We start from the raw sequence: 18,419 nt of genomic DNA, 5'->3' as shown, positions 1-18,419 counted from the left end.
AGGATCTCCTACAGGGCTGGTTTGGTGGTCATGAAATCCTTTAGTTTTTATCCGGGAAAGCCTTTATCTCTTCTACTTTGAATGACAGCGTTGCTGGATAAAGGATTCTTGATTGCATATTTTTCTTATTCAGCACATTGAATATTTTCTGCCACTCCCTTCCGGCCTGCCAAGTTTCACTGGACAAGTCTGCAACTACCCTTATGTGTCTGCCCTTGTAGGTTAAGGCCCATTTGTCCCTAGCTGCTTCCAGAATTCTCTCTTTATCTTTGTGTTTTGCCAGTTTCACTATATGTCATGGTGTTGACCTGTTTTTGTTGATTTTGAAGGGAGTTCTCTGTGTCTCTTGGACTTGGATGCCTGTTTCCTTCCCTGCATTAGGGAAGTTCTCGGCTATAATTTGTTCAAATAAAACTTCTGCCCCTTTCTCCTGCTCCTCTTCTGGAACTCCTATGATATGGATAGTGTTTTGTTCATGGAATCTCTTAGCTATCTAATTCTCTCTTGTGGTCTAGTAATTTCCTTTCCCTCTTTTTTTCAGCTTCATCTTTTTCCATACATTTATTTTCTATTTCACCTGTTCTCTCTGCTGCTTCTGTCCTCACTGTCACTGTAGCTAGTTTATTTTGCATCTCATTTACAGTATTTCTTAATTCATCGTGACTATGTCTTAGTTGTTTGATCTCTGCAACAATAGATTCTCTACTGTCTTCTATGCTTTTTTCAAGCCCAGCTATTAATCTTATGGCTGTTATTCTAAAGTTTTGTTCAGATTCATTGTTTATATCTGTTTTGAACAATTCTGTGGCTGTCATTTCTTCTTGCTTTTTCTTTAAGGAAGAATTCTTTCCTTTCATCATTTTGGCTAAGTATTTGTCTTTTGTGTGTTTTAATAGCTTGTTATGTGTCCTGCACCTGCAAGTACTATATTAAAAAGGGGTCATACACTGTCCAGGGCCTGACCACTTCAGGAAGTGTTTCTGATGTATGTTGCATGCTATCTGTTGTTGCGTTTTGGCTGCTCTATCACACTGGTCAGTCCTCTGCAAACCCTTCCACCAGGTGTCCTTTTGATTTGTTTGTTGAAGTAACCCTAGAAAAAAAGGAAAAGAGTTAGTGGGGAAAGCCTGATCCCATGCAAAGAGAAAAATGGAAGGGGAGACTTTCTTTCTTTTTTTTTTTTTTTTTTCAATATATGAAATTTATTGTCAAATTGGTTTCCATACAATACCCAGTGCTCATCCCAAAAGGTACCCTCCCCTCCCTCCCACCCCCCCATCAACCCTCAGTTTTTTCTCAGTTTTTAAGAGTCTCTTATGCTTTGGCTCTGGGGAGACTTTCTGATGAGAAATCTGATCAGCTTACTGAGGATCCCTTGTATGTAATGATTCTCTTCTTTCTTGCTGCTCTCCATATTCTATTTTGTATTCTCTTTGTCTTTTGTAAGTTTGATGATAATGTGTCTTGTTGTGTGTATCTTTGAATCCATTTTATGCAGAATATCTTGAGCATATTCTATATATATATTTGTGTCTTTCATCAAACTTGTTAAGTTTTCAGCCATTCTTCAAAATATTCTCTCTTCCTCTGGTGAAAGAGAGGACACTTGCTAGTGTCCCAGTGGTCCCTTAGGTTCTGTTCACTTTTATTCAATCTTTTCTACTTTCTGTTCCTCAGACTGTAATATCCATTGTCTTCAAGTTCACTAATTCTTCTTCCTGCTCAAATCTGCCTTTGAATACCTGTAGTGAAGTTTTCACTTCATTATTGTTCTAGCTCCAGAATTTGTTTTTGGTTTCTTGTTAGGTTTTCTATTTCTTTATCAATATTTCCATTTTATTCATACATCACTTTCTGAATTTTCTCCACATCTTCCTTCAGTTCTTTGAGCATCTGTAAGACAGGTGTTTTTTAAGTCCTTGTCTAGTATATTTGCCATCAGGTATTTTTCAGTAAAATTTGTTTTTGTTTTTATTTTTTTCCCTTTGAATGGCCCATACTTCCTTGATTCTTTGCCTTGTGGTTTTTTTGGCTAAAACTAGACATTTGAAGCTAATAATGTGGTAGCTCTGGAATTCATATTCTTTCTTCACCCGGGGTTTGCTGGGTTTTATTTTTGTTTATTTTTTCAGTTGTTACAGGCTGTTGGTCACAGATTGGTCTTAGGTGTATACTTGAAGTCTTGTCATGTCTTTTTCTGATTCTTTCCCTGAGCATGTGTGGTCACTTTCTAATTTTCCCCATATGTGCAGTTGTTTATGAATGTCCTTTAATGTCTGGTTCCCTAAAAGGGAAAAAGAAAGTGAAGAGAAGGAAAGAGTGCTGGCCCTTTAAGTCCCTTGGGCATTACTTAAACTGGAGAATGAGGGGCTTGCAAAGTATGGGCTGGGGCAGGAACAATGGCTGTCTGCATTTTTGTCTGCTCCTCTGTGATCAGAGGCAGCAGAGCACAGATCCCCAGTATTTGGAGGGGTAGGGTCCTTTTTGCCCACGCTGGCTCCTAAAAGCTGTGTATAGACTGCTCTAAGGACATACATCTGCCTGCCATCGGGCTGGGAAGGGGGGAATGAGTAGTTACTTCTGTGCTAAGAGCTGAAATTGATCGAAATTCACTGTAATTTACTATCTTAGTCTTCAGTAACTTTGAGAGTTCCAAACTTACATCAGACCTATTCTGCTAGTACAGTTGTTGTCTGGAAGGGGAGACCAATTCCTGGTGCTTCCTACTTCCCTTGTCTTCTCAAAATCCTGAGAAGGATTTGGAAAAGGTTTATTTTTAAAATTCCTTAACTCATCATCAGTAGAGTCAAAATGATTATTATAATAATATGTCCAAACTAACTGTATTGAAGGACCATTTTGTTTTTTTAAATCTTTCGTAGACACTCCACTTTTGTTAAAGATCTTGTGACTGTGCACTTGTTGTAAAGGCAATGTTATATTGCTGTATGTTTCTTTTTAAATTTTTTTTAATGTTTGTTTATTTTTGAGAGAGAGAGAGAGAGAGACAGACTGTGAGTAAGGGAGGGGCAGAGACAGAGAGACACAGAATCGGCAGCAGGCTCCAGGCTCTTGAGCTGTCAGCACAGAGTCCAACGCAAGGCTCGAAGCCATGAACCTTGAGATCATGACCTGAGCTGAAGTCAGAAGCGTAACCCACTGAGCCACCCAGGTGCCCCTTCCCTTTTAATGTATTTTTATTTTGAGAGAGAGAAGAAAGGGCTGAGAGAGGGGAAAAAAGAATCCCAAGCAGGCTCTGAGGTGTCAGCCTGGAGCATGATGCGGGGCTTGATCTCCTGAACTATGAGACCGTGACTTGAGCCAAAATCAAGAGTTGGCCGCTTAACTGACTGAGCCACCCAGGTGCCCCTCTATGTTTCTAAATAGTCTTGAGTTTGCTTATTATGTTATGACAAACAACAAAATATACCATCACTGTCTTTATCTCATACTGTGTAACTTTACTTTAAGTCTTTAAGGTACACTCATGTTATTGCATGGGACTCATTTAAACATCCAAGAAAGCACATACTGCCTTCTTTTCAGACTACTAAATTATCTTTTAGTGTATGAATCTATTAAAATATGTGGTAATTGGGCTATTTGTATTCCAAAATATTTAAATAACTTGTTTTAATTGAATCTTATTTTAGCATTCCAGGGTATCAGAAGGAAAGTTTTAGTAATTCTTTTAAATATAGTCACACATTAAAAAAAAAAAAAACTACATAGATATAGTAATTGCACAGCAATGGGAATGTACTAAATGCCAATCAATTGTACACTTAAAATGGTTGATTTTGTTTGAAATGAATTTCATCTCAATAAAAAGAAGTCTTAGCTATATAGGGGAATGGGCAAAATAGGGAAAAGTGATTAAAAGATGCAGACTTCCAGTTATAAAAACATGAGGATACAATCTATAATTTAGGAGGATGTAGTTAATATGTAGCAATATTGCATGGTAAGTGATGGTAGCAAGATTTATTGTGGTGGTGATTACTTCTACAAATACGGTTTATGCTAAACCTTTGCTTTCCTTCTGGGAATATGGAAGTTTTAGATGTACTAAGCAGAGGACCCTTAGGTGACCAGCCCCCAATAAAAAACTGGTTGCTGAGTCTCTAATAAGATTACTTTGGTTAACAGCATTTTGTGTGTGTTATCATAACTTGTTGCTGGGCAATTAAGCAAGTCCTTTGTGACTCCACTGCAAAAGAACCCTTGAAAGTTTGTGTATGTTCTCTCTTGGATGTTGCCTATTCATCTTTTCCCTTTCCTGATACTGCTTTGTATCCTTTTACTGTAATAAATCATAGCTGTGAGTGTGACTATTAACAGAGTCCTGTGAGTTCTCTTAATCATCAAACCTGGGGGTGGTCTTGGGAACCCTAACTCTTTCCTTGTTTTTAATTCATTTAAGCCTTTTCTTCACCCAATGTGGGACTCAAACTCATGATCCTGAGATCAAGAGTTGCATGCTCTTCTGACTGAGCCAGCCAAGTGCCCCAACTTTGTCCACTCTTTTTTATTATAATTTTGTACAGTTATTCTTGGAGTTAATATTTTTAATGTATGAGGTATAAGTACAGGTCAGGTTTTTTTTTTTAATTTATGTATGAATAAATAGTTGTGTCTGTATTTTTTATTGAGATCATTGTTCCACTGTGCCATCTTTATTTTAAATCATATGTCCATATTTGTGTGCATCTGACTCCCTATTTTGATTTCTTCACCTGTTTGTCTATATTTTACCATACCGTACTTCTTGATAAGTTTGATATCTTATAGAACAAGCCCTGTAACTTTGTTCTTTTTGAATATCTTGGCCCTTAATTTTCCATATGAATTTCAGAATCATATTACCAAGTTCAAATACCAAATACAATTTTAATAACAAAAGCTGTGGGGATTTTTTTGGTAGAAATTTGGGAAAATCTTGCAGTCTACTAATATGTCATATTCCTCTATTTTTTCTTTAGTTTCTCTGTATCATTTTGCACTATTTTGAATCAAAGTGTCCTATATCTTTACTTAGATGAATACCTAAATAGGTGATTTTTTTTTCAATTTTATTGAGATATAATTAACATATAGCATTGTATTAGTTTCAGGTATATAACACTGATTCAAGGTAGATATATATCTCCACCCAAATGTTTCCCATGGTAGTTTGGTTAACATGCATTACCTTAAATAACTACAAAGTTTTTTTCTTGTGGTGGAAACTTCTAAGATTTACTCTCTTAGCAACTTTCAAATATACGCTACAGTATTGTTAACTGTAGCCACCATGCTACACATTTCTTCCCAAGGATTTACTTATCTTTTAACTGAAACTTTGTGCCTTTTGACCACCTTGATCCATTTCCTCCATCTCCCAGCTCCTACCTTTGGCAACAACCAATCTGTTCTTTGTATCTACGAGTTTGAGTTTTTTAGATTCTACATATAAGTGAAATAATAGAGTATATGTAATTGTCTGTCTGATTTATTTCATTTTGCATAATGTCTAGATAAAGATCATTGATATTTTGGATGCTATCGTAGACAACATCCTTTAACGTTTTTTACGTTTGTTGTTGGTTACAGAAATCCAGTTCACTTGTGTTTATTGACATTGTAGCCAACATCTCTCCTAAATTCCTTAATCTCCAGTTTTGTTTATAGATTCTTTGGGATTTCAGAATAGATGCACATCAACGCCTGTGAATAATGATAGGTTTATTACTTTTCAGTCATTGTGCATTTTCTTTTTCTTGCCATATTTAACTGGCTTGGACTTACAGTAAAATTTTAGATATGATGAGAGTGGTCATTCTAATTCATCCCCAGTTCCTAATTTCATTGGTAGATAGATTTAGCAGTTTGTTCATTTCTAATCATTAGTAGGAGAATTTCTATTTATTATGGATTGACATTAGATTTTATCATCTATTGAGGTAATATGTGATATTTTTCCTTTCCTTTTTAATGTGCTGAATTTTACAGAACATTAATTTTCTGAATGTTCAGCCAGCCAGTCTTGTATCACTGGAGTAAATCCATTTTCATCATGATGCATAACCTCTTTTATGTATTGACCGTTTTGTTTTGCTAATATTTTGTTTGGAATTTTTTCATCTACATTAATGAGTCAGGGTTGCCTACACTTTCTTAAATGTTCTTTTTAGGTTTAGTATCTAGGTCATGAATGCCTCACTAAAGTAGCAGGGAGAAGTGGGCCCTAAGTCTTGGTTTATTTTCTGGATCTTGTGTGAGAGTCATTATTTCTTCCTTAAATGTTTGGTAGATTTCATTAGTGTAGACATCTGTGCCTGTAGTTTTGGGGAGGAAGGTTGTAGTATGGATTCAGTTTCTTCAAATTCAGCAGTTAAATGAATATTTATATTCCCTTGTTGTCTTTGGTCAGTTTTGGTAACTTACAGTTTTCAATTTGTCATTCTTTATGTTAATTTAACAATTCGTTCATAATTCAATTTTAATGCCTGTAGGATCTATAGTGATCTCCCATTGTTCACATTATTTTTTGTTACTCAAGTAATCTTACCAGGAGATGTAAATATTGTAGGTGTTTTTGAAGAACCAACTTTTGCCTTTTTAAAACTTCTTAGGATTGCTGCTTAACATGCTTATTTTCAGCCTGTATATACATATATGTGACTATAAATACTTAGTTTAAATATATGTGTTTATACATGTAGAGGTATAAATTTTGCAAGTTTTTTTACATTGTATTTTTATTATTATTTGGATCAAGATATTTTCTAATTTCGATTGTGATTTCATCTTCTACCCATGGCTATTCTTTAGAAGTATATTTTTAATTTCTGAATTTGGGGATTTTCTTATTCTTTTTCTGTTGCTGATTTCTGGCTTAATTCCACTGTGATCAGAGAGCCTACCTTATATAATTCCATTTCTTTGAAACTAATTGATAATTGTTTTTGTTGTATGTGCATATGGTCAATTTTGGTAAATATGTACACTAGAAAATAATAAACACTGCATGTGAAGTACAGTGTTATGTTCATTAATTCAAAATTTGGTAATCCTTGTGTTTCATTTTTCTACGTTTAATTTTTTTCTATATTTTTAATTTTTCTATATACAGTAAAACCTGGGATTGCAAGTAACTTTTTTGGAGAGTGTTCTGCAAGACAAGCAAACATTTCTGATAAGTTTTAACTTGATAAACAGGTGATGTTTTGCAATACAAGTAGTACGTGATGCCGAATAATCACAACTGAGCCAATGGTTCTTAAAATTCACTTTGATATACGAGTGCTTTGGATTGCAAGCATGTTTCTGGAATGAATTATGTTCACAAAATAAGGTTTTACTGTATATATATTTTTAAATGTTTATTTTGATAGAGCGCGAGTGGGGGAGGAACAGAGAGAGAGAGAGAGGAGAGAGAGAGAATCCTGAGCAGGCTCCTTGCTGTCAGTATAGAGCCCAACACAGGGCTTGATCTCACAAACTGTGAGATCATGACCTGAGCCAAAATCAAGGGTTGGTCGCTTAACCAACTGAGTCCCCCAGGCACCCCTGTGTAGGTGTATTTTTTAAGCAGTGTTGCAAATCTCCCATTATGAGTACGGAATTACTTTGCCTCCTAGTTCTGTTAGTGTTCACACATTTTATTAGGCTATGTTAATATTTACATACATATTTACATTATTATGTTTTTTTGGCCAATTGAATTTGCTAACATTATGAAGTATTCACCTTTTTTCTCTAGTGATGCTTTTTGCTTGGCAATCTACTTTAATAACAGTATACCAACTTTCCATATAAGTCACCTGCAAAAGCCACCTTAGGGATCATGAGAGTTTTTGGATAAATATCTTTTTTCATTACTTTTGTATCTTTATATTTTAAGTGATCTTTTATAGATGGCATTATAGTTGTTTTTTAAAATAATCTTTTAAATGAAAAGTTTAGATCTTACAAATAATAACTGAAAGCACTTGCTTTTGACTCAACCTGTTTATTTGATCCTCCTACTTTTTGTTCCTTTTTCTTTAGAATTTATTAAGTGTTTTTAGTTATTGTTTTTTCTCATTAACTTGGTAGTTATACGATCTTACTATTCTGTAAGTGGGTTTTTTAAAAGCGATTTCAGCATGCATAGTTGGCATCCTATAGCAATGTGTGATGACACTTTGCATTTTTTGCCCTCTCTTTGGCCTGCATGGATCTTAGAACACTTAAACACCATTTCTCTCAACTTAAATGCCTTCATTATTGTATATGTCAAGCCTATGAATACAGTATTAGTTTATATAGTGTTCATTTAGATTTACTAACTCATTTATTCTGTTAATCTTCCACTCAGGTTTTGCATCTGAGGAAGTTACTTTAGTATTTCCTCTAGTGTACATCTGGCGATGAATTGTCTCTTTTTTACCTGAAAATATATTTACTCCACCTTCGTACTAGATGAGTATTTTTCTTAGAAATGATATTCTAGATGGGCAGTTCTTTCTTGCAGTACTTTCAAGCCAGCCTTCACTGTCCTGTTGTTTACGTTGAGTTAAGCTGTCAGCCTTATTTTTATCTTGAAAAGTAATCATTTCCACTCTTCTTTGGTTGCTTTAAGTTTTGTTTTCAACAATTTTACTATGACATGCCTATTCATGGATTTCTTTTTATTTATTCTACTTAATTTTTCAAACTCAAAGACCATAAAATCAAAGCCTATAAAAACTATCAGCCATTTCATCAAATAAGGCTTCTGTTCATTCTTTCCTTCTTCTTTTTTCTGGCATATTAGTCCTTACATCATTCTCAGTCTTTCATCCTCTTTTCTCTATTTGCCACTCTTTTTTTTTTGTCTCCCTTCATTCTAGATATTTTCTTCTGAAATACCTTCAGTGTATCCAGTTTGCTGTTAAACCCATCTTTGAATAAATAATTTCTGTTTGGCATTATTAGTTTAGTTTTGTTTTTGCTTTTTGAAGTCCAGTTCTATGTTGGAATTCCCAGTCTTGTCTTTTATTATCCTAAGAAGCAGTAACCAGAGTTTATTAAAAGTCTGTCTCAAGTTCCTTTTGGTCTGTTTCAGTGGTCTTTTGCTTCTGTCGGTTTTCATTCTAGTTTTCTTGCCTCTTTATGTACCTGTTTTTTATTGTTTACCATACATTTTGTTTATGAATATTTATGGAAATAATTTGAAGTGTCAGGCGTTTTCTTTCTCCAGGTTGGGTTTACATTTGCTTCTGTTATTTGGGCCAGTAGCAGTCTTTTTATCATTTAAGTCCACATTCAGAGATTGACATGATTCAAAGCTGAGTGGTTTTTCCCTTGGAAGCCTATCTGACTAGGTTCACCTCTATGCCTAGGATGTGTTCCCAGGATTGATTAAAGCAGCCTTAAATGTGAAACTCCCTTCCCAGGATCTCCATGCTATCTTATATCCTGTTGAGTTATTTTTCACTTTTGTTTGTTATCTCTTTAACATCTTCAAGCAAATGCCTTTTAAAATACACTTGTTTAAATATCAAGACATATGGATCTAGAGAGTATAATGCTAAGTGAAATAAGTCAAAGAAAGACAAATACCATATGATTTCACTCATATGTGGAATTTAAGAAACAAAACAAATGAAGAAAAGGGGGGAAAGGGTCAAACGAAAAAAACAGACCTTTAAACATAGAACAAACAGGTGGTTACCAGAGGGGAGGCAGATGGGGAGTATGGGTGAAATAGTTAAAGGGGATTAAGAGTACACTAACCATGATGAGCACTGAGTAATGTGTTGAATTTTGAATCACTATATTGTCCACCTGAAACTAATACAACACTGTGTGTTAACTATACTGGAATTAAAAAATAACTTTAAAAAATAAAATAAAAATAAGATATGCTTGTCTTCATCAGGAAGAGTTTGTCTGCCATTTGGAAGCAGAGGTCTTGTTTCAGTCTTACTATGACTTTATTAGGAATTCTTCTCTTGGAGAAACGTGACATAGATTATTTTCTGCAAGTTTTCATATATATTGCAGTTCTGGGATTTCAGTACAGATACATATTCAAAGCCTTTGTTCTTTTTTACTCCGTTATCCAGTATTTTGAGAATGTGAATGACATGCAAAAGCCACCTTAGAGATCTAGAGCCGTGTTGCACATATCATGCAAGTTATACCAGAAAATGTTATTCATGTTTTTGCTTTCATTAGGTGTGATCAAAGCATACTAGTATGTGTACCTCTTATTAAGTACTGAGCTCTTTATTGATAAGTAAGTCATAGTGAATGCCTTGTGTTATATGTAAAATATTTAGAATGGTGCTTGAAAGGAAAACAGTAATATAAAAAGATCAGGATATCCTATAATTTTGAAATATAAAACTGTGAGTTGGATTTTGTAGAAACAAGGCAAAATTCACTTGACACATAACTCAACATTTTTGTGTTTACTAGTTTGTCAGCTTTATATTCCTGTTCTTGTGAACTTTTGCCATATCCAGAGCTTCGTTTCTGGGTATTTTGAGAAAGAATACCCAGGTAAGACAGACCTGAAGTAAAGCTTGATATTATGGGAAATATTTGTTGAATGAAGGCAAATTTAGTAATAGCAATTGTTTTTGTATGCATTTTGTGGAAGGAACAGAAAATGTTGATGCTTTGAATTCCTTCTCTTTTTAATTAAAAGTTGTCAGTGATCTTCTCTTTCTTTCTAACTTAGGGATAAAGCAATTCCTAACAAAGTGGGGACCTATTGTATCCAGTTTGGTTTTATGATGGATAAAGCAAATATTCTTAACAGTGAACAGGTTTGCTTAACTCTTTTTGTATACTATAGTTAGCTTTACATTTTCTTGCCTAGTGTAGGAATGAAAAGGTTTTGTTTTAAAAGTGAATTAATTATTGGATGCAAAGTATAAATAGTGCAATTTTCAGGACTATTAGAAAAGAATATATTTAAATTATGTTCATTAATATGACCTGATGTAGAAGTTCCTTTTTCCATTTCTCTTTATTTCAAAGACTCCAGTAAGCATTTTAGTGTCTATCATGATAAGGTTACTTCTATCAACCATACATGAAAATTTTTCAGTTAATAACATTTTAGATACTAGTAATTCTGAATAATGAAATTTAAAGTAATTTTGATATACATCATCTCCATTCAATATCTTAGTGTACTAAATTTTTAAAAATCTGCTTTTTTTTTTTTAAAGTTTATTTATTGTGAGAGAGTTGAGTGAGGGAGGAGAAGAGGAAGAGGGAGAATCTCAAGCAGGCTCCACGCTGTCAGCACAGACCCCATGCAGGGCTTAAATTCATGAAACCCTGAGATCATGACCTGAATCGAAATCTAGAGTCAGACGCTTAACTGACTGAGCCACCCTGGTGCCCCCAAAATTGTCTGTATTTTTAAATCCCCCTAAATTTGTTCTTAGATGACTGTTAACATGCAAAAATTTATCTTTTCTGAATTTAAAAAGTAAGTTGATTCCAAGTTTAGGAGATAAGAAAATCTATTTTAGAAGGTAACATTTCATTTTATTTAGTATATACTAGCATTATTTCTTGTCTTACTCTTAAATACTAAACCATCAATATATTATTCATCACAATGCTGCTTTTGTTTTGTAAGATTATAGTTGATGTTCTACCTAATGAACCTGTGAAGTTAGTTCCTAAAATCCAGCCAGCTACACCAGCTGTTTCAAATGTTCGTTCAGTTGCCAGTAGGACCTTGGCCAAAGATTTACATCTTATTATTACGGTAATGTTTATTTACTTCCGAAATTGCAAAGAATAAGAAAAATTATTTCTAGTTTCAGTGTGCAGAATAGTTACTTATAGAGTTAGACCTTAATTATTCAGTTTAAGATAATATGGAAAATTTGTGTGGGTGAATGAAATGTTTATAAACACCTTTGTATTTGAATACAGAGAATGTGTAACATTATACGTAAAATATATCCAGATATACTAAGTAGGACTGACTCAAAAATGCAGGAATTTGCCTACCTTTCCTAATACATACCTTTCTTTCATGTATGTATGTATTATGAATATGTGTGAAGTAAATTGATTCCTCAGTGTCCATTTCACTATTGGGACAGAAGGAAATAATTATTTTTGAGAGATCTGCTCTGATGATTGATCACAATGAGCTCTTTAAAGCTTCTTACTACCGAGAGAGTAAGCAGCAATAGAGCTGCTGAGAATATTAACAAAAATATGTAAAACACAGTAGCCGACTTCACCTTTATGGAAAATTTTGCTGGTGGGATACTTAACTCCTTTCAGAAAGTTTTTTGCTGTTTTAGACGGGTGAATCATTCTTCTCTTCCTAGATCAATAGATGAATAAAAGTAAAAGACAAGGTGAAATTTTAAAATGGGAGTCCTTTTAATATAGAAAGTTATAAATCATTATATTAGATGGAAGCCTCTGGTTCTTTTACAGCTTCTCAGATTATTTTCTGCCTGTGGAGCTCTTAATCCGAGAACTGAATTCTGTGTTTGGAGTAAGAAGGATGATGATAATTAGATATTTAGAGTTTATATTGCATTTCTGATACATTCATTTCCTTTTCTGGATTTAATCTCCTTACCAGTTCTTCTAATTTATCTTTTGTTTACTTGAAGGATGACTACAATAATCAAACTGGAATTGATTTGGTTGGCACTGTAGTAGCTACAATTAAAGGTTCTAATGAGGAAGATACAGATACACCACTCTTTATTGGGAAAGTTAGAACGCTGGAATTTCCCTTTGTGAAAGGCTCAGCCGAAATCACGGTAATTTTTATGTCTTCTGGTAGATAATATTTCTGTATTTAATATTATAAACCACAGAGTTAAATACCCGTTCTTTTGTGTATATAACTGTGAAGATGTTCTAAGTATAGCATTAAATTGAAAAGTCAGTGGAAATACTTTGTGATTTTGCTGTAAGCTATTACACATTGGATCCAGGATCATTCTTACTATAAGCAAGAACCTCTTTTTCCCTATGGATGACTCTTTTCTCTGATTGTAGGGATTTTTAGCTTTGGTGATAATATATTCGTGTTTCATTGAAAAGTTACCATTCTGTGGATAGAAATAGAATATAATATAGCCCAGGTAAAAAAATACATATATCAAGGCACCTGAGGGGCTCAGTCAGTTAAGCATCTGAATCTTGATTTTGGCTCAGGTCATGATCTCACGGTTGCTGAGATGGAACCCAAGTTGGACTCTGGGCTGACAGCATGGAGTCTGCTTGGGATTCTCTGTCTCTGTCCCCCCCGCCGCTTGTGCTCTCTCTCTTTCTCTCAAAATAAATATTTAAAAAATGTATACATATCTAGAAAAAATTTTATAAAAAGCTTATCTTTGTTACTTTTCTTTTTCAAAATGGAAATACTTTTACTTGTATAAAAAATACACAGTGCAGAAACTTCAAAAACAGTCACTATTTAATCACCCTTCAGAGATAATGTTGATTAGCAGTTTAGTGAGACTTACCTTACAGACTTTCTGTATATATACAAACACTGCACAGATACCCCATGTGTATATTATTTATATACGTGAGTAGGGTATAAAATTTCATTAATATAAAACTGTGCTTTTATAAAAATTTTATTTAACACATGCATGGCATATTTTATCAGTACGTATAAACTTATGTCATTTTATTATGATCATAATTTAATCAGTCCTAAGTGGAAATTTAGTTGCTCTCCAAAGCTTGTTATCAACAATGCTTTCATCAGGTTTCTTCTGTGTACATCCTTTTGCGTATGTCTGATTATTTGTTTTAGAAATTGCTAGAAGTAGAATTGGAGGCAGAATTTTAAGCCTTTTGGTAGGTAGATATTGCCAATTGCTGTTTAGTTTACATTCCCACCAGAAATAATGTGTATTTACCTTCATAATATTACCAGCCCTAAATATGAATGATTTTTGGAACTCTAACCCAAGTTTCCTATATTTAAAAAAATATTTTGTTATTAGTGAGGTTGAATATTTTTCTTGTTCTTGATCTTTTTAGGATTGTCCCTTGATGCTTTGTCTTTTGGAATATTCATCATTTTCATAATTTTATATTACAGATAATCATGTTCTTTTGTATATAAGGATTGTTTCCTGATTTTGTTTTTTAGATTTTAGCTTTGTTTATACTGGAGTGGAAGAAAGGATTATGTCCACAATTCCTGCCCTAGTACTCTTATGCCATTAATCTTTTGATTGTTTTTAACATTTTTCAAATTCATTAAATTTCTTGGTATCATTTATTGAATAATTCTTCCTGTACCTGTAAATCTGAAATGTCACCATTTATTTATTTATTTATTTATTTATTTTAACGTTTTATTTATTTTTTGAGACAGGGAGAGACAGAGCATGAATGGGGGAGGGTCAGAGAGAGGGAGACACAGAATCCGAAACGGGCTCCAGGCTCTGAGCGGTCAGCACAGAGCCCGACGCGGGGCTCGAACTCACGGACCACGAGATCGTGACCTGAGCCGAAGTCGGCCGCTTAACTGACTGAGCCACCCAGGCGCCCCTCTTATATATATATATATTTTTTTTTTTTTTTTTAATGTTTATTTATTTTTGAGAGAGAAAGAGCAAGTGGCAGGGTGGGGCAGAAAGAGAGGGAGAAAGAATCTCAAGCAGCCTCTGCAGTGTCAATGCAGAGCCTGATGCAGGAGGGCTGGATCCCACATGAGATCATGACCTGAGCCTAAATCAAGATTTAGATGCTAACTGACTGAGCCACCCAGGTGCCCCTATATCTATTTTTGAGAGAGAGAGAGAGGATGCGCATGCTCAGTGTGGAGCCCAATATGCAGGGCTTGATTCCACATCCCTGGGATTATGACCTGAGCTGAAATCAAGAGTTGGATGCTCAGTCGACTGACCCACCCAGGCGCCCCATCTTTCTGGTATTTTTTTTTATTGTTGCCAGTGTTCATCTTTTTATCTAATCCAGTGCCAATACTACATTGTTTTAATAACATTAGGCTTAAAACTGGGGAGCCTGCCTACTTGCACCTGGCCTGCAGTAAATGTATTGGTTAGTCTGTCAGTGACAGGCCATTACAGCATTTCCATCTTAATTAGTTTCCAGTATTTGAAGTTCTGGAGGTTTTACATAATGATCTGCATCTCTGATTTATTTGGAGAATTCTAAAGATCTGGCAGTACTGGACTATGATTCTCTTAGGGCAGAAGGATTTTCCAGTCCCTTGTATTCATGCCACTTCTTTTTATCTCTTGACATTGAGGGCAGTTGTCATTTGTTACTTATATTCACACTTGTTCTTTTATTTTTGTTATAGTAGAGAGTAAAAGTGAAATTTTCTTGTACCCTAACACAAATTAGGTAATGAAAGCCACATGTTGAAAGACAAAGAAAACATTTTGAATGTGCAAAGTAGGTTTGTGTTGGAAGAATACACCTAGCCCACTTACCTTTGTCTTGTTTCCTTGACCTCCCCTCCCCTTGTAGGCATTTGAAGTTGCTACTCTGGCTGTACACATTTATGAGGTTAAGATGGTGACTTAAGCTATTCCCTTGCAGCTGCATATATAGAATCTAAGCTTCATGTCATTCATATGACTTTCCACTAGAGGTTCCTAATATCCCACTGAATAAACAGAAAACTCTCAAGTCCTTCTTGGCTTCTGGCCCAGCTGTTGATTTATTAGGTCTAAGATAGGGGCTCTGGAATCTGATGTAACAAGCAGGTAGTTCTCGTCAATATGGACATTTAGGAAATACTGGCTCAGAACAAGACTAGTTATTTGTTAATATAACAATAATATAATGGTTAATTATAATTAAATGTTCCACACTTGATTGAAAAGAATGTGTATTGTTTAATTCAGGTTATAATCTAAGCCTATTATTCAAGTTGTTTTCTAATTCTCTTTATTGCTTATGTCATCTAGAAATTTCTTATTTATTTATTTATTTATTTATTTATTTATTTATTTATTTATTTATTTATTTTAATTTACATCCAAATGAGTTAGCACATAGTGCAACAATGATTTCAGGAGTAGATTCCTTAGTGCCCCTTACCCATTTAGCCCATCCACCCTTCCACACCCTCTCCAGTAACCCTCTGTTCTCCATATTTAAGAGTCTCTTATGTTTTGTCCCCCTCCCTGTTTTTATATTATTTTTGTTTCCCTTCCCTATGTTCATCTCATCTCTTAAAGTCCTCATATGAGTGAAGTCATATGATATTTGTCTTTCTCTGGCTGACTAGTTTCACTTAGCATATTACCCTCCAGTTCCATCCACGTAGTTGGAAATGGCAAGATTTCATTCTTTTGGATTGCCAAGTAATACTCCATTGTGTGTGTGTGTGTGTGTGTGTATATATGTGTGTGTGTGTGTGTGTGTGTGTGTGTGTGTGTGTATATATATATATATGTGTGTATATACATATGTATATATATATATCACATCTTTTTTATCCATTCATCCATCGATGGACTTTTGGGCTCCTTCCATACTTTGGCTATTGTTGATAGTGCTGCTATAAACATGGGGGTGCATGTGTCCCTTTGAAACAGCACACTTGTATCCCTTGGATAAATACCTAGTAGTTCAATTGCTGGGTCATAGGGTAGTTCTATTTTTAATTTTTTGAGGAACCCCCATACTGTTTTCCAGAGTGGCTGCACCAGCTTGCATTCCCACCAGCAATGCAAAAGAGAGTCTCTTTTTTTTGCATCCTCACCAACATCTGTTGTTGCCTGAGTTGTTAATGTTAGCCATTCTGACAGGTGTAGGGTGGTATCTCATTGTGGTTTTGATTTGTATTTCCCTGATGATGAATGATGTTGAGCATTTTTTCTCGTGTCAGTTGGCCATGTGGATGACTTGTTTGGAGAAGTGTCTATTTATGTCTTTTGCCCATTTCTTCACTGGATTATTTATTTTCTTGGTGTTGAGTTTGATAAGTTCTTTATAGATTTTGGATACTAACCCTTTGTCTGATACGTTGTTTGCAAATATCTTCTCCCTTTCTGTCGGTTGCCTTTTAGTTTTGCTGATTGTTTGCTTTGCTGTGCAGAAGCTTTTTATTTTGATGAGGTCCCAGTAGTTCATTTTTGCTTTTGTTTCCCTTGCCTCCAGAGACGTGTTGAGTTAGAAGTTGCTGCGGCCAAGATCAAAGAGGTTTTTGCCTGCTTTCTCCTTGAGGATTTTGATGGCTTCTTGTCTTACATTTAGGTCTTTCATCCATTTTGAGTTTATTTTTGTGTACGGTGTAAGAAAGTGGTCTAGGTTCATTCTTTTGCATGTCGCTGTCCAGTTTTCCCAGCACTACTTGTTGAAGAGACTGTCTTTATTCCATTGGACATTCTTTTGTGCTTTGTCAAAGATTAGTTAGCCATACATTTATGGGTCCGTTTCTGAGTTCTCTATTCTGTTGCACTGATCTGAGTGTGTGTTCTTATGCCAGTACCATACTGTCTTGATGATTACAGCTTTGCAGTATAACTTGAATAAAGTCTGGGATTGTGATGCCTCCTGCTTTGGTTTTCTTTTTCAAGATTGCTTTGGCTATTCGGGGTCTTTTCTGGTTCCATACAAAGTTTAGGATTATTTGTTCTAGCTCTGTGAAGAATGCTGGTGTTATTTAATAGGGATTGCATTGAATATGTAGATTGCTTTGGGTAGTATCGACATTTTTAACAATATTTGTTGTTCCTATCCAGGAGCATGGAATCTTTTTCCATTTTTTTGTGTCTTCTTCAATTTCTTTCATAAGCTTTGTATAGTTTTCAGCGTATAGATTTTTCACCTCTTTAAGTTAGATTTTTTCCTGGGTATTTTATGGTTTTTGGCGATTGTAAATGGGATCTATTTGTTGATTTCTCTTTCTGTTGCTTCACTGTTGTGTATAGGAATGCAGCCGATTTCTGTGCATTGATTTTCTATCCTAAAACTTTGCTGAATCCATAAATCAGTTCTAGCAGTTTTTTGGTGGAATGTTTGGGTTTTCCATATAGATCACGTCATCTGTGAAGAGCAAAAGTTTGACCTCCTACTGGCTGATTTGGATGCCTTTTATTTCTTTGTGTTGTCTGATTGCAGAGGCTAAGATTTCCAATACTATGTTGAATAACAGTGGTGAGAGTGGACATCCCTGTCTTGTTGCTGACCTTAGGGATAAAGCTCTCAGTTTTTCCCCATTGAGGATGATATTTGCATTGGGTCATTCATATATGGCTTTTATGATCTTGAGGTGTGATCTAGAAGTTTCTTTTTTTTTTTTAAGACTTTCTTTTTTTTTTTAAGCTTATTTTTGGGCACCTGGGTTAAGTGTCTGACTTAGGCTCAGGTCATGATCTCACAGTTCATGGTTTTAAGCCCTGCATCGGGCTCTGTACTGACAGCTCGGAGCCTGGAGCCTGCTTCAGATTCTGTGTCTCCCTCTCTCT

At 35.0% G+C, this 18,419-nt stretch overlaps 1 protein-coding gene across 4 annotated transcripts in view; it reads left to right on the top strand.

Moving 5' to 3' along the window:
- The window catches only part of SMCHD1 (structural maintenance of chromosomes flexible hinge domain containing 1), a 167,728-nt gene that overhangs the window by 98,357 nt on the left and 50,952 nt on the right, over positions 1-18,419 (top strand). For all 4 annotated transcript variants that reach the window (XR_006195121.1, XM_042909996.1, XM_042909997.1 and 1 more), the window contains exons 35-37: positions 10,694-10,781; positions 11,609-11,740; positions 12,612-12,764. Coding sequence is in view for 3 of the 4 variants with exons in the window: in XM_042909996.1 (XP_042765930.1) it covers positions 10,694-10,781; positions 11,609-11,740; positions 12,612-12,764 (373 nt within the window). In the remaining variant the exon portion in view is untranslated. The remainder of the gene's footprint in view (positions 1-10,693; positions 10,782-11,608; positions 11,741-12,611; positions 12,765-18,419) is intronic.

The sequence above is a fragment of the Panthera leo genome, chromosome D3 (assembly GCF_018350215.1).
Source record: "Panthera leo isolate Ple1 chromosome D3, P.leo_Ple1_pat1.1, whole genome shotgun sequence".
Taxonomy (NCBI): Eukaryota; Metazoa; Chordata; class Mammalia; order Carnivora; family Felidae; genus Panthera; species Panthera leo.
Note: the sequence above shows the minus strand (reverse complement) of the source record. Positions and strands in the feature narration are given on the sequence as shown.